Raw genomic sequence first — 25,091 nt, forward strand, 5'->3', positions numbered from 1 at the left:
TTGAAGCTTTTATTTTGAAGATAGAAACTGTTAAAAAAATGAATATAAACACAGGCTTAGAAGCTTCTGATAATCTGGTATGATGTTTATTGCATCCATGAAGTTCAGTCAACAAATTTTGTTTCTATTTGGCTTCTAATCAATTAATCATTCATGACATTCTTGTTTTACCCTGTCTTAGGACATCATTGTCACTGCTGGGGTTGATTCAAATGTTGTAGTCTTTGATAGACCTTCAGGACAGATAGTATCTACTCTCAGTGGTCATTCAAAAAAGGTAATCTCAAATGAACTTTTATTTGTCTGCACGTCTTTGCATATTTACTTTTTTCTATGTATTTTATTTCCACATTTTAAATCTGGTGCATATATCTCCTTTGTAGGTCACAAATGTCAAATTTGCAACTGAGGCTGAATTCATAGTTACTGGCTCTGCTGATAAGGTAATTTCAAGGCTCGCTGCCAGAAATTATATACTTTTTCTTTCCAGCTAGATCAATTTAGTCTGATACCTGTTGTACTTTTCTTCACTCTGCTTTGCCGGTTTGACTCAGCTTTTCTCAAAAAAATGGCCTTTCTATGGTATTATATTGGGTGTAGCGATGTATTTTGGGGCGATTAAGAAATAATTACTTTTCTGGAATGTGCAAATCTTCTTTTACTGTAAAATTTCTGTATCTTTACCATTTAGTTGATTGCTGTATCATAATATCGAGTTCTGCAGCAACAATTTGTTTTTGATTGAATGAATTGAACTGCAAAGTCAGGTATATTCTGTGCCTCTTTGCTTGGGATTTATTGCAATGCTGACATCCAAACTTGAAATCATGCGGATTTGCCCTGCCCATTGGTGTATAGCATTCAAAAGTGTGGTTCCCTACTCTAATAAAGTTTTTGAAATTACCTGATTGTTAATGTCTCTCTACTGGCATTTGCTAGTGTTGTTATCTGTCTTTATTCTCTCTCATTTTCCAGTGGTAGTTACTTGAAGCGGGACATCCAGTCTTACTTTTTGGTTCATGCTAGTCACTTCTAAATATTGATATATGACATCAGAATATGCTCACTGGGAGAGAAGGCATTATTGGAGCTTCCCCATGGACACCTTCTACCTTTTGAATGTCTCTGTTAATATAGAGAAAAAGAAAGATATCTCATCTAGATTTTTGAGTTGTTCGCATGAAAGAAAATTTATCTGAAAATAAATTGAACCTTTTAATCATTTTGGTTCTATTCATTTTGTTGCACTTGGCCCAAGTTAAAGTAACGGTGTGTGCTGAATGAGCTTCCTTGTTGTTTATTATATCTTCTAAATTGATGGAGGGTATTAAACCTCAAACCTCACTTCAACCTTCCCAACAAACAAAAAGTGAAGAAAGAATGTAGAAATTGAACTTGGCTAGGAAAAAACTAAATGCTGTAGATGTTTGCACTTTCTTGAATTTAATACTGGCATTTATTCATAATTTTACCCCATAATGCTTAGTACATCTTATTTTTCATACTAATGCCCATATCAATTATGATTTTTACTGTGGAAATTAAGTTTTATTTTCTTTTATTTATTTTTGTCACATGCAACATTTATGTTATCTTCTCTGCAGACAGTTCGAGTGTGGCAAGGATCTGAAAATGGAAACTATGATTGTAGGCATATTCTGAAGGATCATACGGCTGAGGTAATCAATATAATCTCTGCTAATGAAAATATATCCGGTCTGTTTTTACTTGTAATTCTCATAATCCCTTTGATTACTATTGTCAAACATGACACTGTTGGACAAATGGTTGAACTTTTATGCGTTCAACATCACTTAGTGAATGCAGCCAACTGCCAGGCTTATCCTGTTCACTATAAAGTTATCTGAGCCTAATTTGAAGGATTTGATTTTTGGGGCAACCACTATTTTGGCTTGACTAGAACTGAAATTTGAAGAGAAAATCTAAATTTTGTTACTGGCAATGATTTGAAACTGGAGGATTGGCTGTAGAGGCATGTGGGGTGGTTTCATCCAAGTCTCTGTGATATATTATCTAGTAATTGTGTTAACTAGTTCACTCCTTTTTACACATACCTTGATGAAGTTAGTTTGACTTGTAAATTCAAATTCTGTGGTGTTCTCATGTGTGGGGCTGTGACTCATTCAGTATACTGAAAATCTGTTAACTCTGTTGGTACACGTAATGAAATATCACAGGTGCAAGCTGTTACAATTCATGCTACCAATAACTACTTTGTTACGGCTTCTCTTGATAGCACATGGTGCTTCTATGATCTAGCTTCTGGTTTATGCCTTACTCAGGTATGGCCACTATCTGTATTTGTGTTTGGATGTTGGCTGCTCATTTGTCATGATAGCAATGATTTATTTTGTTTAGGATATTCATATAATGTCATACAGGTTGAGGAAACTTCTGGATCTTCTGAAGGCTACACATCTGCAGCTTTTCACCCAGATGGTCTCATTCTTGGAACTGGTACCACTGGTGCTATTGTTAAGATTTGGGATGTTAAGAGTCAGGTCAAATAATTTCTCTTGTGAATATATTTAACTCCTTTTCTCCCTTCTGTTATCATGGACTCTTGTATTTTATGATTAATGTTCAGGCGAATGTTGCGAGATTTGATGGGCATATTGGAGCAGTGACTGCCATTTCATTTTCAGAAAATGGTTACTTCCTGGCGGTTGGTTTACCTGCCTCAGTTGTAATGAATGTTTTCATTGATATTATTCTAGGATATCATTATTGTATTCCAACTTTTAGACTGCTGCTCAAGATGGTGTTAAGTTGTGGGATCTACGAAAATTGAGGAACTTTAGGACTTTCTCTCCGTATGAGGAAAATACACCTACACAATCAGGTGTGATATCTAGTTTGGCATATATTATTTGGTTCTCTATCCAAAAAAAAAAAAGAAAGATTGATACTGCTAGAAACTTGTCTCTTTCTTGGTGCTCGATCTTTAATTTGTTAGCGTCAGCTATCAAGCATTTCTGTGGATACATCTTATGGAAATCTGTTCTGCATTATACTACAAGATAGGTCTCAAGCACTACGTTAAGTTTTTTAGTATGACTGGTGGTTTTTGTATTGGTCTTTTCAATAGTGATCTGCTCTGTAAATTGAAATAAAGGAAAAATGATTATTTCATAAGGTTGCAATTTTGACGTGCAGACAACTATATCTTCTCACACAGTGCTTTTCTTTCTTATTATGCAGTGGAATTTGATCATAGTGGAAATTACCTTGCGATAGGAGGGTCGGACATTAGGTAATCTTGCAAATAAATTACTATATTGAATGGAGGTTGAGACCAAATCACTCAACCCTCTCTTGCAAAACTACTTTAGCTGTAATTGACTATTGCTTTGAAGTTTAATGCCATATCTTTATCCCTGTTAGCCATAAAAAAGTCTGGGTTATTGTTATTTTATTGGTTTGTCATAATTGTGAGTCCATGCTCTACTTTTTCGCATTTCAGAGTTTATCAAGTTGCCAATGTCAAATCTGAATGGAATTGTATCAAGACATTCCCTGATTTGTCAGGCACAGGTTAAACCTCCTCCCTTAACTATCCGATGAATTTTATTTGGTCACAAATTTTTGCGTTGATGTTTCCTTGCAGTGCTTCAAATTAAAATGATATACATATTGCTTTTGTCGATGAACTTTTTAAGTGATCACGTTGCATATGTACATGACTTTCCTTGGATGCAGGCAAAGCAACATGCGTAAAATTTGGCCCTGATGCAAAATACATTGCTGTTGGCTCGATGGATAGAAATCTTAGAATATTTGGACTTCCTGAGGAGGATGGTCCATCAGAATCTTGAAGCAAACATTTGATGGACTTCTTATCATACTTGCACGGTAAAGTTCGATAGATGAGTTCGATGCAGAGCTTACACTTATCGGTTACTATTACTGCCTCATAGTTGGCAAGATTGATCGAATTCTGGATATTTTGGTTGGAAGAAATCTAGAAACACTTTCCAATTTGATATAGCTGTCTTACCTTGGGTCGATATCATTTGTAAGACACAACCAACCAAATCACGAGTAGTCTATTTGTATCATTTTAGTTTGGAGTGATTGTTCTATTTTGTATGAGATTTGCCTGGAAAAGGGAAATGAATTATTTTGACGTGCCATTTATCATAAAACAAAGTGAGTTATACAGCAACAATTTTATTTTGCTTCCTCGCAGATTTTTTAACGTTAGATGATATAACATCATCTCATATATTGGTTAGATGCTTGTCATGTGTAACTTGAAAATCCGCGAGAGGTCGTATCAAGAAACAATTAGTGAACATTGTTGTAATTTGCAACATTATTGTGGTGGCGCAGCCGATAAATTTTTGCATTAGGTCGGTGATTTTGGTGGCCGGTGCCCCGCATGAGGTGAAGTTTCAATCTCTTCGTATACATGTGTTTTTGAGGCTGTGAGATCCATGTGTTTAGATATAGATAGATTGCAGCAGTGGCTGTTTAGGGGGGTGCTACTGCTTTTATGTTAGGATCGAAACACTCTTTAATGCCAGAAAATCATGATCAATGGGATAATAGGATCGAAACACACACTGATATTGGAGAATCATGTCGATGTAAAATTCTCCCAAGGGGTATCAATTGTTAGAATCCCCTTCCCTTTAATTCAACTAATTTGCAGGCAATTGGATCTTCATATTCGATGGTTAGACATTTGGTAGTTAATAATATTGATTTTAGTTATTCTTTTAAGCGTAAACAAACAACCGTTGTTTACAGAAACAACATAATAGATACAAACGATCGAATATTTTATATAAACCATTCAAAATATTAAATTGGGCGATATATGGAGCATTAACTTAATGCATCATTATGATACGAAATTTGTACTACAAGAATATATACTTTAATTATCTATTCACACACGTTAAGGGTCAAATTTCATAATTTGAATTTTTTTATATAATTTTTGCAAAATAATTAAATTATGCCATGACAATTATAATATATTAACACGCATCAAAAGAGTGGATCTAGTTTTTATTATTAATGAGGATAATACTTTAAAAACAATTATTATGCTATGCTATCATGTGTTGCCAATTTTTTTTCCTATTATTTATAATTGTATAAAATTAAATCTTACTCTATAAATATTTTATTTAATAATATATGCATATTATAGACTAGCTAAATTCATGAATTGATCTTGTGTAGTTTAGATTCAAAACACCACGTTTTAAGTAATTCAACAAAAAAATGTATTTTTTTAAAGGAAGTTTACTCAGCTTGTACGTTGAGGTACAACCGTCGATTACACGTCGTATCTTGTCACTCCGAATTATTTATGAAGCGAACATGCTAACAGAAAATGTTCCTTCAAAACTCTCTCTAATGGCGGCACCAGCTTCATCACCAAGCTCAGCTTCCAACTCCCAAGTCTCCGCCGCACATTCTTCTTTAGCCAAAGTTGAGCCGCTGCCGGTGATTTCTTATTGGATCCTTTTCTTGTTTTCTTCTATTTTTACTCACACCCAACTCACTGCACACTTGTATCGAATTTAAATTCTGAATCTTTAATGTACGATTATGATTAAAGTTTTAATTTGTTTTGAAGGATGAATCTAAAGAGATGATGTGTTCCGAGGAGCAAAGCAAAGAGGCCATTAAAGCCAATCGAGTAACTTTTATTTGACAATAGCAATTAATCTTTTTTCCCGTGGGTCATTTTCTTCTATAATACTTTCAGAATCAAGCTTTGATTTTTTGTTTCTTCAATTTTTTTTCCCATGTAAGATGCACATGTGTTAACTTTATTTCTGCTATTACGTGAGCCCAATTCAAATTTCTTGAAAAAAAACAAGAATCCAAATATGGCTTTTGTGATCCGAATTCTCTATGTTTGTGAAGTCTGTTGCCCCCACTTCTGAACCTGTTTTCGTTTTACTTCGATGTTGTTTGCTTACTCGTCTCTGTTTCTTGGCTCCTAGGCGTACATTCTCATCTGGAGTTGGCATGACTTTTACTTATCGTGTTTTTTTCACAGTATTTTGGTGGGAGATGAATACATGGAAAAGTTGAAGAGATATGAGGCTGATTACAAACAATATTTGATGTCGAAATATTTCACAGACAAGACTAGTTTTGGAGGAAATATATTTGATGTGAAAATGAATATAGATGGGCATACTACTACAGCAGCGAGGTACAAAGAGTCCTCAATGCTTTCAAAATCTTTCTTTTCTTGCTACTATACTGAGTTTGCTGCTATCTATCAGGTTGTCTCCTTACCAATCTTATCTGGATCCAGCAAGTTTTGATGATCAGGACAACAAAGGATCAAACTTCAGCAGAAGTACAACCAGCGGCAATTCAGATGGGAAGCCCTTGATTTAACTCCATTCGCCTAGAGAAACCATGTTTTCTGGGCACGACCTGAGCTTCTGTGTATGGGAAGATCGACACCCACCCGACTGAGTCAGTCGCTGATTCTTCTCATCAGCAAAGAATAGTTGTAGAACACAGCACTTGGTTTATTTCCTGAGGTTTAATTTTGTGCTACAAGTGTAGTAATTCTGTGTCGTCTCTAATAACGTTCTTCGAATCGCTCACCAAAACATATATTCCAAGTGTATTTGACAATCCAACTTATATCGCATTCGTTTGCAAATTCGATGCCGAAAAAGCAAAAACTGCTTGATTTTAGTTTATAACGATGACATTGCTTTATGGTCAACTCCACTAAGAAAAAAATATATTAAGAGCAAATCTGGAACCTAATATCAGGCATCCTTGGAGATCACTTACACATATAACCCAACCAAAGCCCCATCATCGACGTCTTGATTGAAAAAATTAAAATTTGAAGCTTTGAATCAAAAAATATACGTATACTTAATTAAATAAAAAAAGAGGATAGAATACAATCCGCATTTCATAAACTAGCTAGATTGAGTCCACCCCTCTCATCAACTCTAAACTTTCACATTGTTTGCGCATGATCCTATAAAGTTTTAACACGATTTCACGGATGACCAGCTGAACCATCGAAGATTGTTATTTAATGAATCTTTGGCCTAGGTTACTTGTGTTAACATTAATACAGGCATTCATTAATATTAATACATGTCTCTGACTCAATGTCTCAAATTTAAAAATGAAGGTGGAAGACTTACAGAGTCCCAACTGCCAATAGGCGTTGAATTGGATCAGAGGCAAGAATCGATGCTGTGGATGGTACACCATAGTGTACATTGATCCTAAACCAATGTCCTCTGACGTCAACGAACTCTTTTCATGATGCTGAACAAAAGAAGGAAAGGAAAGAATCAACAAAACGAAAGGACAAAGCAAATTTCAATAGAAAAAAATTGCGCTCCCAGCTCAATCACATCGTCGCGATTCATACTCGCGATCAAACAAAGATACGCAACTCAGGAGTTCTTGATTCAAGCTTCACATGCAACAGAATCCAATCAGTTCAAAAACCAATGAAATTGCGATATCAGGTGACAATGAGTAGCCTTGAGAAACAAGCGTTTAGCGAACATGCCGAGGTTTTGATTTGTTAGTTGATTTCTTCAAAATGTGCCTTCCTAGGTACATATGACAGTTGTACAAACATTGGATATGGATAAAACCGATCCTTGTTCTTTTGGGCAGGTTTAATGTAATTTATGATAGTAAGTGAACAAATATTACATTCGAATCTATGAGCCAATGCGATCTATATATGCGTTTATCTTCCTAGGCTGAAAGTAACTTCTTCAACACATTTCAGAAAATAGAAGGAAAAAAACGAATTGAACCATCAATAATTTAGCTAAGTAAAAAATAAGAGAACGTCCGACATCTAGCTTCAATGGAGGTATTGAGATGCGTGTGAAACCCCACAGCTGCAAATCCAAAAAAAAAGTTTAAGGTTACATCACTACAAAGTAAACATCAGAAGAATCAAGTAAAGGCGGAGGAATCAACAAGTAAAGGCCAAGTAATAAGCAATCATGGGTGCGGTGCAGTTACAGTTTCTGGACATCATCTGAGTAAGCATCTTCAAATCCAAATATATAAAAAAAAAAATTCACGATGCAATTTAGGGATATACTCGTCAAGATTTTGAGAAGAGTAGCTGTTTTCACTTTCTTTCCTTCACCTTGGAAACTAGTTTTCTCTGTTTCTCTCATGATTCAGTGGTAATATTATAAATCTGTCAATCACATTTGCTATCTGGAAATCTCAAGATTACAGCCACTCCATCACAGAATAATTCACTAAGAGAAACGCTTTTTCCTAAAAAAATTTTAGGTTCTTGAGAGCATATTAAAGTTGCATACTCTACAACTCAGTTATTTATATCTCCCACCAGATCTGACCATCAAACATTCTCATCAGGAAATTAGACATCAAAAACCCATTTGAGCTGTGCAAAATGATTAGTCAAACCAACAAAATTGTCCAGAAAAAGATAACAAGCACCTAGCCCGGTTCCACCACAATTTGCTTCATTCAGCTGGATTCAAGAACGCTTCAGTTATCAAAGTAAATCAATTTCCAGCTAGCAACATTATATCAAATCTATTCTATTAGTAGTTAGAACGAGATCAAATGAAAAGTTACGGAAATAGCATCGTCAAGACGTCAACAATAAGCAAAATAAATTATCCACCAGAACAACATTGGGACTTAAAACCCAAAGATCCTAACTTTATCAAAAGATCAAATACAAATATCGATTTCCCTGAATCCCTTATTCCTAAAAGGGCTCAAAATCACTTCAGACATCGCGTGCATGCATAGAACAGAATCCCACGACAATGGTACCTCTGATTCTTGATTTACCGTTTGAGACGATGGTGAATCAGAGAACAGTCTTGAAAGCTTCTCTGAGATCCCGTATTTTATAGCAAGCATACTTTTTTTTTCAGATCTTTCTTCTTCTACTCTTGTATGTTCTTGTTTTTTTGTTTTTTTTGGTGAGAAAAAGGCAATGCACAAAAAAAAAAAAATCAAAATTCAAACTTCACACTAGCCCTGAAGGAATGCGCACTAAGTCGTGAATTGAGAAAGTTTGATGGGAGAGGAGAAAACCAGCGTGGCGAAGAAAGATGAAGAAAGGAAGTAATTACAAATTAACAGTTTAGCATTATATTCTCTTCAAAAGCCACTATACATGATCTTCTCATGTTCCATTGAGAACTTTATTGTTTCATCTTCTTATTTTTAGACATTAGTGTCTCACTATACGTAGTGCATGTTTATATAGTCATTTTTTAATTTTTTCCGTAATATAATTTGTACTAAAACAATATAAAACGACATTTATATAATATATAAATATAATTGATGTGGGATGATATTTATCAACATTTGACATGATCATCCGAAGATAATGCGATAATTATCAAAATTTGATTAGTATCAAATAACAAATTAGTCTAGACCAACTTTTGCCACTATTATCATCACTCTTGATATGGTCAATTGATAGATTAATGTAATTAACCATATACAAAGAGACTGATCTTCCAATATCAAAAATAAAATTACCTCTCAATCTTATCAATTAAAACACTTAATCCTAATTGAAGACAAGGATTAATAGTTGGTGTTAATAAATCTTGTTTCTCTTGTCTTTGAAATCAGAGATGCTCTTTGTTTTCTCACACCATTTTTACTCCCTGCAAAAGAATGTAATATATATCTGGTAATCAATATTTTATTTGGCATCCAACCTGACAGCAATTAGATTCAAATGACGAAATCAAATTAGCTTCCCGTGTAACAATATCAAATAAAAAATCATTAAACGAGGTAATTTAACTACTTTTTTAATTGGAAAATGGTAATTTAGCATTTTTTTAAAAAAAAACTGTAATTTAACAAATTTTTTTGAGGATGTCATTTAACAATTTGACAGTTTGTGAAGGGAGAAAAGATGCTCCTCTTGTCTTCATCAACGCAAATCCATAGACGGGCGAACACTACCATAACCTCTGAAAGCAGTTGATACCAAAACCCCAAAGAACCACACTTTTTTTACTCCAGAGAGATGAAGAAATGGGAGCCTGTAAATCTTGCCTAATCTCTTCTCTCTGCTAGTCAAAAGCATCTACCAAAATCTTATCTTTTTTACACTCTTAAAGAAACAAGAAGAGCCCTTGATTTAATTCCATCAAGATTCCACCAATGGATTTTCCCATGAATCCACTCTCTTTCTTCCGCCCTTTTCTGCTCATTTTAGCCATTTTTGAGCTCACCCCACCATCAAAATCTGCTAATGATTACACCACCTTAGTGTACAAGGGTTGTGCAAATCAGCCTTTATCAGACCCGTCTGGGGTTTATTCACAAGCAATCTCATCCCTTTATGGCACCCTCATTGCGCAATCCTTTAAGGCCAAGTTTTTCAGGACTACCGCTGGCACTACTCAGTCGACAATCAACGGCCTTTTCCAATGCAGAGGCGACTTGTCAAATGTTGATTGCTACAACTGTATAAGCGGCTTGCCTGTACTTACAGACAAGCTCTGTGGCAAGGTTATTGCGGCAAGAGTTCAGCTTTCTGGGTGCTACATGCTGTACGAGGTTGCGGGGTTCCAACAAGTTTCTGGGATGCAAATGTTGTACAAGAGTTGTAGCGCAACAAATATTGGAGGGGCTGGATTTGAGGAGAGGAGGGACACTGCTTTATCTTCACTTGAAAATGGCATGATTAGTAGTAGCGATGGTTTTTACACAGCAAGTTATGATTCTGTTTTTGCAGTGGGGCAGTGTGAAGGTGATGTTGGAGCTTCTGATTGCGTGAGCTGTGTGCAAAATGCTGTCCAGAGAGCTCAGGTCGAGTGTGGAAGCTCCATTTCTGGCCAGATCTATCTCCAGAAATGCTTCATTAGTTATCGTTATTATCCAAATGGAGTCCCTAAAAAATCTTCCTCTTCTTCTTCATATACCTCTCCTTCATCAGGTATTGATAATTTTCTTTGCTAAGTACTGTATTTCTCTTCTTTTTTTTTGGTCATTGGAACTTTGATTTGTTAGCTCTCTCCCAACCATGATATTAATAATTTAATCTGTAACTTTCATGTATAAACGAGGATGATTAAGATATTTGTCTCGTTTGAACATCTTGGCCATATTTCTCTATATTATTGGCGATTGAAAGTGTGTTAAGAATATACTAATGCAAGTTGTTTTTTGAATGATGACAGGGTCAAGTCCAAATACAGGGAAGACTCTGGCTATAATATCAGGAGGGGCGGCCGGAATTGGGTTTTTGGTAATTTGCTTGCTGTTTGCAAGAGGTTTAGCAAAGACAAAAGATGGTGAGTAAAGGATATAAGCCCCGTTGCTCTCTCTTGAAAATCTTGTGCTTTTTAAATACTTTGCAATTACATAAGTTATGTTTGAATCTGTGCAGATCACTGAGAGCAAGTGTAACTTGTGAAAGGGATGGCTATATTTGGAGTGGAGCTATTGTTTCTTTTTTGAAAATGCTACACAAAGTAGATAACCACTCATCGATTATCATGTATTTTAAGTGACTTTATCCCTGCCTTTTTTTTAGGGAGTTGTGGAAAATTAGGTACATGAACTCATGTTATTGTTAGTGAAATTTTAGGGATGTTGTCATATAAATTTAGGTGACTAGTTGAAAGAGAGATGTAGGAGCAAAATGTAGTATTTTGTGGAGGGCATTGGAGAACAAGAAGAATCAAAAGATTTTGGCTTTTTTCATCCCATTTGCCATGTGAAGTGTTCTTTGTTTTCTGTCCTTGTCTGGAATGATTATTCTTTATTTTCTCCAAGGTTTTGCTGCTTTTAAGCAAAAGCTTCCCTATATCTGGTTGCATGTTCTATGTTTTCCTCCTCCCTAATTAACTTTTAGGTATGTCAAACATTGGCATGAATTCGATCAAATATCTATTACATTAATAGTCATTAAATAATATTAATTAATATATGTCACTTTGTTCATCTATTAATTAATGGAATCTAAATTAAATTGAAGAAAAATAAAATTTAGCTTTTATTTTTTTAGATGAAATTTGCACTTCATTTTTTAAAAACATATATCTCTAATGAAATTCAAAATTATAATAATAATAAATATATGCTTTTTTGTTTGTTTCTTCCTAGGTATTAATGACTTCTAAAATACATTGAAAAAATAAAATTTAACTATCATTTTTTAAAATAAAATGTAAATTTATCTTCCATTTCTTGGAATAAAATTTACATTCTATTTTTTTTAAAAAAAAATATATCTTTAATGAAATTTAAAATAATAAATTAATACATGTTTTTTTTATTTTTCTCATCTATTAGTGGATTTAAAGTAAACCGAAAAAAAATAAAATTTAGTCATCATTTATTGGTCTATAATTAATTAATTAATAACTATTATGAATATATGATTTTGAATTGTGAATTTACATGTATGTCTTTATCTTCATTAAATAATATGTCATTTTATTTGTTTTTTTATCTATTAATTAATGAAATCTAAACTAAATTGAAAAAAAAATAAAATTTAACCTCCATTTTTTGAGATGAAATTTGTATTCCATTTCTTTAAAAAACCATATATATTTAATGAAATTCAAAATTATTATAATAATAAATATATTTTTGTTTGTTTTTTTTTTTNCCATATCCGAGTAGTCCGACAAAACAGACGTCTCACACAAACTTTCTGGTGTCTAAATTGGTTGAGTGTACTTCTTATCAGTTGTCACATGTTATATTATCTACCAACACTTTCTTGAAAGAGTCTATCACACAAAGCTTGTCTAGTATGGTTTATCTAATTGACATTAGTTTATTCAGTGCACACCTACGAGTAGCTGCTGTGTTTAAAAATAATAATTTTTTTAAAAAAAACTTAAGACCTACTAACACTAATCACATCTTAATCAATAATTTATAAAACGAATTTGTTCTATTACTAAGTTGTTGCATCAGTTAACTTATCCACTTATTTTCCATCTTAAAAATGGTTGAGGATGTTAAAATGAACCTAAGACGAAAAATATCTAGTTCTGGTTGGGCTTTTAGGGTTGAGATCAAATCAAATTAAACCCAAAATCTAACTTGAAAAAAATTGGGTTGGGCTTGGGTTCAGTTGAATAAAGAATTAGGTCATCCATTAGCCCAAACCCCGCTGAGCCAACCTATATATTTTTCATACAGCAAACATCCCTCACTTTTTTTTTAAAATTTTAGGACAAAGCCTAATCCTATTTTTGTATAGAGTTTAAAATTTGACATTTTCCGATACATTTCATTTATGATATAGGAACTTGATATCTTTCAAAGCTTAAAGCTTACATATCTATAAATTTTCATCGTGTAATATTTATTTTGTGAAATATTTTAATTTTTTGAACAACTGATTTATTTATGGAGTAACTAATAATATAGACAATTAGACTCCTAAATTTAAATATTTAAACTCACGAAACACAATATCCTATTTATGCAATATTTTTTTACTATGTAATTAAATTAAAATATTATTATTATGTTTTTGAATTTTATTTAAATATTTTGTTTAAGAATAAAAAAAAATAATGTTGTATATTAAAAATTCAGATAGGGGTTTAAGTTCATTACCGTCCTTCTTCTGGTGTTTAATTAAGTATTAAGCATGAACAGAATTATCTGGACTGGTGTTTGGTTTAGCGTCCAAGTGCCCGCACAAGAAACCTTATCCTTCATTATCATTGGACACAATCTCTCCACATAAGCACGACAATCCACACTTCCCTCTTCCATTTTTCTTTTGCATCCACAATCCACCTCTAGTCTAGTTTCTTGGGGGGGAAAGCACCCAGAAAACTCCACTATTTCCTCCTCCAGATCAAATCAAGCTACCTTATCAATGGCAGCTGCTGCAGTGGCTTCTTCATTTTCCACATCTGTGCAGAGCTTGAAATGCCTGAGCTTGAAAGTGTGGCCAAGTGATCATCAAAAAATCAAGATTTCGTACGCAAGAATATTGCAATCTGCGTCAGTATCGTGTTTTCTTGGAAATGAATCAATCCAACCCGTTGGTAAGTGGAAGATCCCGCGGTTGGCGGCTGCCGTAGCGCGAGAAGAGGCGGCTGTGGTTGCGCCGGTGGAAGAATTGGCGGAGGACGAGGTGCCGCGTGATGGGGTGGCTGCAGAGAGTGGAGATGTGAACACCAAGCTCTACTTCGGGAACTTGCCTTATAATATCGATAGCTCCCAGCTTGCTGGGATCATTCAAGAACATGCAAGCCCGGAACTTATTGAGGTGATACTTTTTCACTTGCCAAAAATGTACCTTTGAAACTTTGCACGCGTGCACGATGAGCCAAAAATCATTTTGTGGGAATATTAAAAATTCATCTGATAGGCCTCGATCGTCATGGATCACTCGAATCTTATGGACATCAAATTTTCTTTACGGTGGTGAAAGTGAGAGACTTGGCACTTGTTCTTTTCAAGTGGTTGAATATGTTTGATTGAAGGAATTTTTATTGCACTTTTTTAGACATTCTTAGTTTATATTTAATAGTCTGGAGCAATGGGAGTAGTAGCTTGATTTGTTGACTTGCTAGCCAATGTGATTTACTTGAAGATTATGCTAAGAACGATAAGTTTCAAGCCAGTAATTTAACTTCTCGAAAAGTAGCTTGATCTATCGTCTATAGCTAGCCTATCTCCGTTACTTGAAAATTATTTGCAGAACTTGCCAAGATAATCCAACTTTATAAGTTGTCCCTTGCAAAGAATTTTAAGTCGTTCAATCATTATCTAGTACATGCATTGATGCCCATAACTAGTGGCCTTTTTCTTCTCTTTCCCCACCCGAATCCCTGCAGGAAAAGATGAAAATCACTAGTTTTTCCAACTTTCTAGGTTCTTTACGACAGGAACACGGGGAAAAGCAGGGGATTTGCATTTGTGACCATGAGTACCATTGAGGAATGCAACAAGGTCATTCAAATGCTCGACGGAAGTGTAAGAATTAACCACTCTTGATCAGGAACATGTTCTTTTTGGAACATTTCTTCGACGTCTCAACCTTGTAAATCCTGTTTTGTTACAGGAATACAATGGTAGGACCTTGAGAGTTAATTTCTCAGACAAGCCGAAACCGAAAGAACCCCTTTATCCGGAAACTGAACACAAACTTTTTGTGGGAAATTTGTCATGGTCTGTCACTTCCGAGATTTTGACTCAGGCATTTCAAGAATATGGAAATGTGGTCGGAGCTAGAGTTTTATACGATGGCGAGACAGGAAGATCTCGAGGCTATGGCTTTGTATGCTATGAGACTAAAGCTGAGATGGAGGCCGCACTTCAAGCTCTCAATGAAGTGGTACAGCTTCTGTCCTTTGATTTCTTTTCACAAACTCTTTGCTTATAGAAATATCATTGACAAATCACATGCCATGTATGGCTAAAAATAGGCACTTCATGTAGCATTTTAGCCCCTCTATTTTAGTTCTACAGGGTGACATTTCGTTTTGTTACTACATGTAACAGGAACTCGAAGGGCGTGCTATACGTGTTAGCTTGGCGCAAGGGAAAAAACAGTGACAAGGGAAACTTGTACATTCGTGAAGGCTGAATTCAGGAAAAAGAAGTAAAGATAGTTCGACTTGCCTTTGCTTCAAATGCAATTAAGCAGATAGCTAGACTAGGAACACGATGCAATTTTTTCTCTTTATTTTCGTAATTTATTCAAATTTTTGTTTCTGCATCATGTGAAGAACTCTTCGTGAATTCCGGTAAAATTATGGTTTCTGAATCGTAAGTGGCTGAATGAAAATGGAGCTTGAGTTGGGTTTGCTGGAGTATGTAACATGTCAAGCTATACGATGATGATTATTATTATTATTTTAGGCTTTCCCTTCTTTGTAGATGTTATTATAACAGGGAAAATTGCATTTTTGGTTTTAATTCTCATTTTACGATTTTGATCATTTTATATTATCAAATTTCAATCTTAGTCCATTATTTTTTGATTTTTGACAATTTTACATTTTTTTATTGAGATATTGATGTGATACTATATACAACAGCTCTACAACGGTGTCACATTGGAATAAATGACTAAAATTATGAAAAAATTTGATAATATACCAAAATTGTAAATAAATAAACATAATGACAATAAAAACAATATTCTAGTATTATTATTATTATATACTTAGATTACATAATACGATATTTGCGACAATTTTCTTCCATAGATCTAAACAAAAAATAAATATTCTAGACGATTTGAAGAAACAATGCTCCGATTAAGAGCAAATAATGACCTCCAACCAGAAGAAATATAATTCCTCAAGATAGCTCTACACCGGAATGAGGTAGAGTTTGAATCAAGAATATCCCTATAAGATGTTCAGAAAATGATCAAAAAAATTATCATGAAAATCTTGTAATATGGTGAGATAAAAATCGATTATGACAATACATCTATTTGAATATAAATCAAATTAAATAAAAAATATCGTCCAAATACGTAACGCATATCGAGAAACAATAATATATATTAGTTTAATATTCGACTACACTTAGTACGTCTTCCATCAGGACGCGCACAGGGAATACTCAACATAATTGTGGCACTACGAGAAGCATGCCATTAAACACAGAACTCAGTGCTTCAGGAGTCGGATATCGAGATCATCCAATGGAGCTTCCACCTAATCTTCACTAGCTCGATCGAAAATGGAAATCGAAATAAGCACAACTCATCTTCTAATGTGAAGCCTATATTGCGTAGATCAAGAAGTGAACGTAGCGAACACGTGACAGTTGACACTAGTTCCCCAAAAGGCTAGGTGGTTGTCTTGGCGGGTAAAAAAGGAGCTAAAGAAAGTTCAAGTCTCGTTATTTCAAGAGAGGGAAAGCAAGTCCAGTTATTAGCGAGGCTGAGCTTAGAAAGAAACCAAAACAAAAGGGTAAGAAAGGCAAGGGAAGTTCAGTGTTGAGCGATTCAATCTTCAGCAAATAGTCCTCTTTTAACTTTCGCAAGATTGAAAAGGGTGGTCCTAAAATTGAAGAAAGAAGTAAAATAGTTGATGAAAACCCCAGTTGCAGAAACTGAAGGGGCGAAAAATGGTGATTCGCCAAAAGACAAGTCCCAGAATTCGAAAAAAGATGATCTCATTTCAAAACACAATGGTTATCAAGACTATGTTGCACCAAAGGATTCCAGGCCACATAGCAAGTACGTGATTGGTGCTCTATTCAAAGGAAAATCGTCTTGGTTGGATTTCGAGGTAGGTCCCTCACCATCTGAAGTGGTAGATGCGATAATGGCCGGGAAGAAATATCCTTTAGATTACAATCAAAGCTCTGTACTGGATGGTTGGAGCTTGGATGAAAGCGTGGAAGGGATTAGGTGGAAAGATGATTTACGAATGTTCTGCCGTTGCATGATCGAAGAGTAGCTATAAAACACTGCTAAGCATGCTCGTAGGCACACCGATGGAGGGACTGGCTTGTTTTCGTGCTTTGGACATATATTTGGGTAGGAATGTCAATGCGTTTATTGTAAGCCACCAGGAAAAAAAGCTCGGCGTACCAGGTTTCATAGCCCATCTTTTGGCACCTCGAGCAGATCTTTCCTTTGATAGTCTCTATATACTATTAATCAAGAAGCTCGCTTACAGACACGCGCACACACACACACTCTTTAGTAACTATGTGTTGATTATAAAACCATTGCTCATTTATTTGTAATTTTGAAGTTGCAGGACGTTTTCTCGATTTTCTGAACTCGATTCCAACATCATCTTAAGCCATATCCACATAGCATGAGAAATTGCGAATGAAATGTGCTTGAACAGAAATTAATATGATAACATTCGTAAGGTACTTTGACACCTCGTTCTTGTTTCTCGTTTCATCCAACACTTTCAATTTATTACCATAACTAAATAACCAAAGTCTCACAATCTTGGTTCCCAAGTTACAAAAACGGCATAGTTTACTGGTAGGAGTTATAATAGCAAGTTTTCAACAGATAATAACTCACGACACAAATACAAGCATACACAATCGTATAGCATTCATCTCTGAAAATTCTCACAGTAAAAACTCTCTTGGATCGGTCACGAAACCAGTCAATGCTGAAGCAGCAGCAGTATATGGAGAAGCTAGATATATCTGTCCTTCTTTGTGACCCATGCGGCCCGGGAAGTTCCGGTTGGTGGTAGACACACAGACCTGTTAATCGTCAAAAATCATATAAATCAAATTGCATGTTAAGAGTTAAAAACGAGATAACTTCAACAGACATACTGCTAAAGAATAGGATGTCATATATTTCACGAATATGTTGACATATTTTTCTGTCCTATAAAACACCAGTATCAAATTTGTACGGGTTTTTATGCATTTCACTGTCAAATTGAGCAAGAATTACAAAATCAGCATATCTATCCAAGAGCAAAGGCGTTTTCTTTGGTTTTCCCTTCAAACCAACCGACAAGTTCTGATTCATCCATTGTTCTAGGAAATTCAAGACACAAGAAGTAGCTCGTGAGTGGCAACACAGAAATCATGTATCTTAAGCCATGCTGGCACAGCTGAGAAATCTTGTTTACCGTAGGTTCATTTATGCGTGCATAAGTGTCTTTGGGACCTCCCAAACAAGCACCACAGCTTGGGCTCGTAGGTGTATCACAACCAGCTTCCTCAAATATCTGGGAACAAGTTTTTCCTCCAGATCCTGGGACTGGAAGGCTGTATACATCCATCCACACCTAAAAAAAATTATAACATTTAATTTACAAGGCAAAATAATCTTTGGGACGATTTGAAACACGATGTATGAAGCGACAAACAATTCATTTGCACCAACATACCTTTTGTGTTGCTGGAACAAGGAATGTTGGAACTTTTACCCTTTTACCCTGGGGAAAAGGATCGAGTTTAATCTCATGAAAATTTAGTAATGATTCAATATTATTTGCAGTTGGCATCCTAATAAAACAAAATTAGAATAAAAATACACACCGAAGCCAGAAAAACTTTTGCAGCAGCCATGAAATCCTCTGTTTTTCCACCAGTACAAGATCCGATATAAACTCTGTCGATTTTCACATCTTTGCACTCTCTGGCTAACGCACGATTATCGGGAGAATGAGGCTGAGATATCATATGAAACGAGTCAATAGAATTGCGTAAAGATCTAAGACACCACTGAACAAACAAAATTCGGAAAAGAAAGATGTATTGACTGATTACTTAAAAGCATAAGCCTCGTGATACTTGATAAAAAAAATATTCTAACTCAAAATTTTAGACCCATTTTTTTCAAGGCTTTATCAACAATGCAGACTGAAAGAGGTCAGAGTGACTTCTACAACTCACCTTAGCCACAACAGGCTCCAACTTTGAGATGTCAAATCTGTATTCGGAAAGAAATCTGAAAAAAGAAATTAAAATTATCAAATGAGCATGATAACATAACTTCCCATTTATCTGACAAAACAAATTTTCCAAATAGAAGTCCAAAACCTAAATCTGACCAACTGATCAATATATGATACCATGAAATGCAGTATTACATACTTCAAAATCTAAAAATCCTGTAGTCAAGATATATCTACATTGCTCCTGCTAAACACTTGTTATTTAAAGAACTTTCACGTAAATGCTGACATTTTTAAATGTCATCAACGGTCAAATGACATTAAAGAACAACGTTTTACATCAGAATCGACAACCACCATGGACACAAAAATATTTCAATCATAATCAGAAGCTCGCTACTTGTCCAGCTGGGACCAAGCTCTCTGAGTGTACCATTCGAAGAAGAAAAAAAGAGTTTTGTTATGCCTTGGGTGCGGAAAGCAATAAAAATTCCAATAAAAGTTAGTCGTTACCGTTAGTTAAGATATTTGTCAGGTCCGATTTTGTTCAGCACTGTGCATCAAATTGTACTTTATTTCTCTAGTCTCATTGAAATTAAAATAAGTCATTATTGTCATTTGATTTGCTCTGTTTAATTCACCTTATAAGTAACTCAATTGTATGTGATTGGGAGTAATTTGTTCTATTTTTTAGTCTTTTGCTCCCAGCACTTCTAAATTTTAAAATGAATATGTTGTTTGCTTTATATTTTGTCTTCATGATCCCGATGTAGAATTACTTTTCAGTACGCCATGTTCTGGCTTCTAACATTAAGAGTTTGTGGCCATATCTGATCACTGCACGGCGCACACACCCCTTTCTGCCAAATCTTGGGACCTCCAGCAGTGTGGTGAGCCGTACAATAAATAGGAATATGAATTTGCATACCAAAAAACTAAATGAGAACACAACATTTTCTAGAACAATTAGAGATCGAAAAAGGCAGGTCACGTTAATGTAACCATCTATTACAGTGAATAGGCAGTTAATGAAAGTCATTTTATAGTTTTTTTTTTTTTTTGATAGGAAACATAAAAGTCATTTTATAGTAACATACAATACTTTAATAGTTCGTAAACATAATAGCAGATATTAAATGGAAACTTGTACAAACATAGGATAGAAAGCTACCTTGCTTGTCCGTCACTATAAACTGGTTCATAGGGAATAGATGTCTTGTCCTGAGATTTAGAAAACAAAAATGTATTACTGTCCATGAAGAAAACAAAGAATTATCTTTTTCTTTTAACCTACAAACAATAAATAAAAAAAGTTAGTTCAAGTAGACTCAAAAACAAAGATTCTCCAACATTTTGTGTGCTTGATGGTGATGCAGAAAAATTTGATTGAATAAGCAGTATGCCATACTAACTTGAAGATAATTATACGTGGTACTATCTGCAGGGACAACACCGTTCTTTCCCCCAGCTTCAACAACCATGTTGCATAGTGTCATTCTTTCTTCCATCTTTAAGAAAAAAAACCAAGATTGAAGAGCACGTTCATTATAAAACCAGGAGAGTTTAAATATCTTAAAATGCCGGTGAACGGAGAGAGACATACAGTTAAACTCTCAACAGTAGAACCAAGAAATTCCATTGCTTTATATGTTGCACCAGCCACTGAAATTTCACCAATTATCTACAATAGATGCGATAAATAGGTGAAATAATGCAATCTTCCAATTTCTAAAACCAGCAGATAAAACGTGTTCTTTACATGTTAATAATAAATGAATCGTTCTTAGTTACAACAAAGATACACTTACTTGCAAGATCAAATCTTTTGCAAGCAAATAATCAGGCATCTCTCCATCCATCACAAATCTCATTGTAGGAGGCACCTGCATGGCAACGGTGAACAATACTCATTTGGCTCACCTCTCCATGCAAAGAACGATATGATTCACATAAACTCATGCAAACAACAGCAGCATGCTAAATTACAATCATGATAGGAGAATAGCTTATGTTTTAAACAGTCGAGAACCCTAAATTATAATCATGATTCACGTATTTTCAGATTTCCCATCGAGTTCTTTCCTTATAATTCAAATTTTAATCTCTCCCAAAAATATCCTATTACAATATCATATTTGATATTACATCACAATATGAGAGTTTTTACAATTTTAAATTATATACATAATACTGAATGATAATTCCAGACAAACTTACATTATTTGAACACTAAAAAATATTTTTTTTTCTACAATCAATACCAAAAATTCATTTCATGATTTTCATTCCCAGATATAGTTACTGAAAACAAACAGCCAGAAACACCATAAAGGAAAAAAAAAATCCAAATACACCCTCAAAACTTTTCTTTTGCAAATTTTGCACTTGAAGGTTTTGCTCTTTGATGTGGGCACAAAATATCCTATCTCACAAACCATGTCAGAGGAACGACGTTGACAACCACAGTGCTGAAGTAAAATCAAGAAAAAAAGACAACAGGATTCAGTAGTTAAACTATTTCAGATGTAAAATGAGAAAATCTGTCAAGAAAATGACCCTATAAGAAATCTCTTCTCAGATTCTATAAGCGCAAAAATTTGCATTTTCCGATTACCCATATCGATTCTAGGCATACTTCTATGCAAATAAAATGGTCAGAATAACTCGGATGGGTAAAGAAGATCCAGAACTAAACACAGCAGAAATACCTTGAGCAGAAGTTTTCCAGCACCCAGCACAAAACCAGCATCAGTATTTCCAATTCCAGTAGCAAACTGACCAAATGCCCCAGCAGTACATGTATGAGAGTCTGTACCCAGTAAAACCTAAACAAAAGCAAACATAAACCGATATGTGTTATACAGAACTATGCAAAAGAACTGAAGACTCGAGAAGTTTTAAGAAAATGATACCTCTCCAGGTCTGCAATGACCTTCTTGTGCAAGAGCCACATGGCACACACCTTTGTAATCTGGATTGGCCTGCAATGACAGTGTCTCAGATATAGACTATTATATTATACAAACATAAAAGGACAGGAGACATTTCAGATGATAATGTAACTGCACCTTAAAGTTCCCAAGATCTTTAATATCATAGAAGTACTTAATATTTTGCTCATTGCAGAAATCCCTCAGGATATCCACATTCCGATTTGCTCGTGCATCAGCTGTGAATATATAATGATCTGGAATTATTACAATTTTTTCGCGGTCCCAGACCTGAAGTACGGTGTATCGGACAAGGAAAAAACATGAGATTTATTAGCTAAAATTAACGGAATTAATAGGCATACAGAATAAGCCAAAAAGGTCTTCAACTTTATGAACAAATTATGAGAAAACCAAGGGCAGTCAGTGATTTAGCACAACACGGTGTGGATTTTCAAATGAATGAACGACCAACTCAGAGAAGAAATCACAGCTCATGTAAAATAGAATTTGCCACTAACCTCTGGCAAATAATTTATATTGTACATACCAATTAGAACTATCGAGAGGTGATATAGAAATATAGATAACAGCACTGGCCTAGAAATACAAAAACACAGAGAATCATTTAACTATACAATTCGCACACAACGAATTACATTCCTCAAAGAAGGACTGCCATGAAGAAAAACTGTAAATCCAGAATCTTAATGCAGGGAAAGATCGGCCTTTTCTCCAAAACACAAATTTTATTGGCTAGCTTAAACCCACTCAAAGTAATTACCTCACAAGAAAAATGCACCCTAGCCGGTTTTATTTTTTATGTTCAGCTCAGAAGGGAACATGAAAATCAGTTGTAACATTGTAAACATGTGAAAAAGCTGAAACTTAATGGTAAAAGCTTTGACGAACTCTGTATCTATCACTATTCTGCATATTTAATGCTTTGATAGCAATCTGTTATCAAGCAAACATAGTTTCCTCTCAATTTGATGATTTGTCAGGTAAATTCCAAGTCAAAGCGGAAGTATCTTAACGTAGCCTCGAAGTCCACTACCTTCAAGGTACATTACATCACTGTTGGCAACAATGACTGTAGTTAATAAAGACAAAAAGCACTGAAAGATGAGAAAATATATTTCGTCATAAAGTACGAGTTCACTACTATATACCTTGGCATTTTCTCCAAACTCTTTCTTGAAAATCCCTATCGAACCAGGGCCACAAACATCATGAGTCATCAAAATATCCACATTGACCCACACATTCTCACCCGGACTCAACTGCGTTTTCTCCGAAGCCCTTGCAAGTATTTTCTCAGTCATTGTCATCCCAGTCTTGACCTGAAAAGATGCACAAGTTCACAAAACCCAGACTCAAAATCCAACATTTCAACAAGCATCGTCGTAAAAAACGTAAAGTTTATCTCAAGAGTGGAAATTACGGCGCCAGTGGTGGCGGGTTTGCGCTCCGATTGCTGGGGTGTCATCACGGATACAATTTTCTTTGAAGCCCTTTTCTTGGAAGATTGAGCAGAAAATGAAAACGAAGGCTGTGAACGTAAAGATGTAATGCCCACATCTTTCTATAAAACACAGAAAAAAATATGAGTAGCAGAATGGTTAAAACTCTTCAGCAGACCACAAGAAAGCCGATAAAAAGACTGCATTTTCACGCAATTATCGAGGATAAAAACACGCACACACAGAATAACTACAGCACCTGATCTACGTGAAACGGGGACCGTGGTGTGATGGCAGAGGAAGCCATCTTCTTTACTGAATTTCTTGCGATTCGTTTGAACTGAAGAGGATTGATTGGGTCAAGGAAGAATACCACTTGTGTTTACCTTCTATATCTGTTCTTTTATGCATTTCTGTATTTTTATTTATTTATTTGTTCTATACTTGTGGCGGCCACTCACTCACTGTATTAGTTGGGCTACAATTTTGGACCAGAGCCCACTAAAGACATATTTTACTTTGGGCCCATCGTGGCCTGGTTGTGGATAAGGCCACATTACATAAATATTTTCTGAAAATAGTTTATTATAAAAATATGAATCGCCCCCGTTTGGGTATCCCAGGACTTGGCCTTTTTAACTTTATTTTTTTTACCATTATTTTTATTTAATTGTGATTGTTGATTTAATATTTCAAAAAGAAATTAATAGTTTAAAATATCAGTTATTCGAAAGAGTGATAAGATTTGCTATTTTTTTTTCAAAATTATACTTACAGAATAATATAAATAAATTATAGTTAATAACTGTATAAAAGATAATACTATATTTAAAATTATTGAGGTTTACATGACATACAAAAACAAATACTACATCTTTCTCAATTATATAAGATTTTTTTTTCATCATACAGATTAAGAAATTCGTTGGAAATATAATTATACAAACAATTTTTTTCATTTACTCTTATTTAATGAATACTTATGTAAATTGTTTGTTATCTTTTCTAGTATCAAAGGTACGTTAGGAAAAGAAGAGAAGCAATATGGTTAAATTATATATGTGTTTATATATTTGGGAGAAACAAAAAAATAAATATGACGTATATAATGAGACATAAAGAGTTAGTAATTATGCACGGTATACAATGGTACTGTTTGGTTAGCTATATTATTTATACATATTTTTATCCAATCTAATATCATGTTTAATGCACCATATTATTTATTCATCTATCAATCATTTATCTCACATCAATCAAACTATTGAATTGAAATTACAATATTACTCTTAATAAAATAATATTATAAATATTTTATTAATATTTTCAAAAGAACAAAA

The 25,091-nt window shown here is 34.6% G+C and overlaps 4 protein-coding genes and 2 long non-coding RNA genes across 10 annotated transcripts; 4 read left to right on the plus strand and 2 right to left on the minus strand.

Moving 5' to 3' along the window:
* The first annotated feature begins 38 nt into the window (after window positions 1-38).
* LOC140970231 (pre-mRNA-processing factor 19-like) lies at window positions 39-4,154 on the plus strand. Its single transcript, XM_073431884.1, has 11 exons — window positions 39-77; window positions 182-277; window positions 384-443; window positions 1,605-1,679; window positions 2,199-2,303; window positions 2,403-2,522; window positions 2,609-2,686; window positions 2,767-2,863; window positions 3,223-3,274; window positions 3,485-3,555; window positions 3,721-4,154. Exons 1-11 carry the CDS (start codon window positions 39-41, stop codon window positions 3,834-3,836), a joined length of 909 nt encoding a protein of 302 aa, XP_073287985.1. The 3' UTR covers window positions 3,837-4,154.
* A 1,157-nt stretch (window positions 4,155-5,311) lies between these two features.
* Window positions 5,312-6,836, plus strand: LOC140970240 (uncharacterized). 4 transcript variants are annotated; one of them, XR_012174101.1, is made up of 4 exons: window positions 5,332-5,481; window positions 5,615-5,677; window positions 6,044-6,202; window positions 6,276-6,836. It is a non-coding gene; the product is annotated as an uncharacterized lncRNA (long non-coding RNA). The 4 variants fall into 4 exon arrangements; XR_012174099.1 differs by having other exon boundaries at window positions 5,319-5,481; window positions 6,044-6,836; XR_012174100.1 differs by having other exon boundaries at window positions 5,325-5,481; window positions 5,615-6,202.
* On the minus strand, window positions 6,092-8,959 carry LOC140970239 (uncharacterized). 2 transcript variants are annotated; one of them, XR_012174097.1, is made up of 3 exons: window positions 8,818-8,959; window positions 7,173-7,892; window positions 6,092-6,440 (listed from the first exon to the last, which is right to left on the minus strand). It is a non-coding gene; the product is annotated as an uncharacterized lncRNA (long non-coding RNA). The 2 variants fall into 2 exon arrangements; XR_012174096.1 differs by having other exon boundaries at window positions 6,092-6,537.
* A 915-nt stretch (window positions 8,960-9,874) lies between these two features.
* Window positions 9,875-11,727, plus strand: LOC140970236 (plasmodesmata-located protein 2-like). Its single transcript, XM_073431889.1, has 3 exons — window positions 9,875-10,960; window positions 11,205-11,318; window positions 11,414-11,727. The coding sequence occupies exons 1-3, from the start codon at window positions 10,183-10,185 to the stop codon at window positions 11,419-11,421; spliced, it is 900 nt and encodes a 299-aa protein (XP_073287990.1). The 5' UTR covers window positions 9,875-10,182; the 3' UTR covers window positions 11,422-11,727.
* A 2,011-nt stretch (window positions 11,728-13,738) lies between these two features.
* Window positions 13,739-15,979, plus strand: LOC140970237 (28 kDa ribonucleoprotein, chloroplastic-like). Its single transcript, XM_073431890.1, has 4 exons — window positions 13,739-14,272; window positions 14,881-14,982; window positions 15,071-15,343; window positions 15,511-15,979. The coding sequence occupies exons 1-4, from the start codon at window positions 13,877-13,879 to the stop codon at window positions 15,562-15,564; spliced, it is 825 nt and encodes a 274-aa protein (XP_073287991.1). The 5' UTR covers window positions 13,739-13,876; the 3' UTR covers window positions 15,565-15,979.
* A 1,856-nt stretch (window positions 15,980-17,835) lies between these two features.
* LOC140970235 (3-isopropylmalate dehydratase large subunit, chloroplastic-like) lies at window positions 17,836-24,171 on the minus strand. Its single transcript, XM_073431887.1, has 15 exons — window positions 24,011-24,171; window positions 23,733-23,873; window positions 23,461-23,631; window positions 22,427-22,579; window positions 22,271-22,339; window positions 22,067-22,183; window positions 21,167-21,241; window positions 20,962-21,039; window positions 20,771-20,866; window positions 20,530-20,579; window positions 19,357-19,411; window positions 19,000-19,131; window positions 18,849-18,896; window positions 18,588-18,746; window positions 17,836-18,207 (listed from the first exon to the last, which is right to left on the minus strand). The coding sequence occupies exons 1-15, from the start codon at window positions 24,056-24,058 to the stop codon at window positions 18,067-18,069; spliced, it is 1,533 nt and encodes a 510-aa protein (XP_073287988.1). The 5' UTR covers window positions 24,059-24,171; the 3' UTR covers window positions 17,836-18,066.
* Between the last annotated feature and the right edge of the window lie 920 nt (window positions 24,172-25,091).

The sequence above is a fragment of the Primulina huaijiensis genome, unplaced genomic scaffold (assembly GCF_012295235.1).
Source record: "Primulina huaijiensis isolate GDHJ02 unplaced genomic scaffold, ASM1229523v2 scaffold43375_ERROPOS137452+, whole genome shotgun sequence".
In the NCBI taxonomy this organism is placed as follows: domain Eukaryota; kingdom Viridiplantae; phylum Streptophyta; class Magnoliopsida; order Lamiales; family Gesneriaceae; genus Primulina; species Primulina huaijiensis.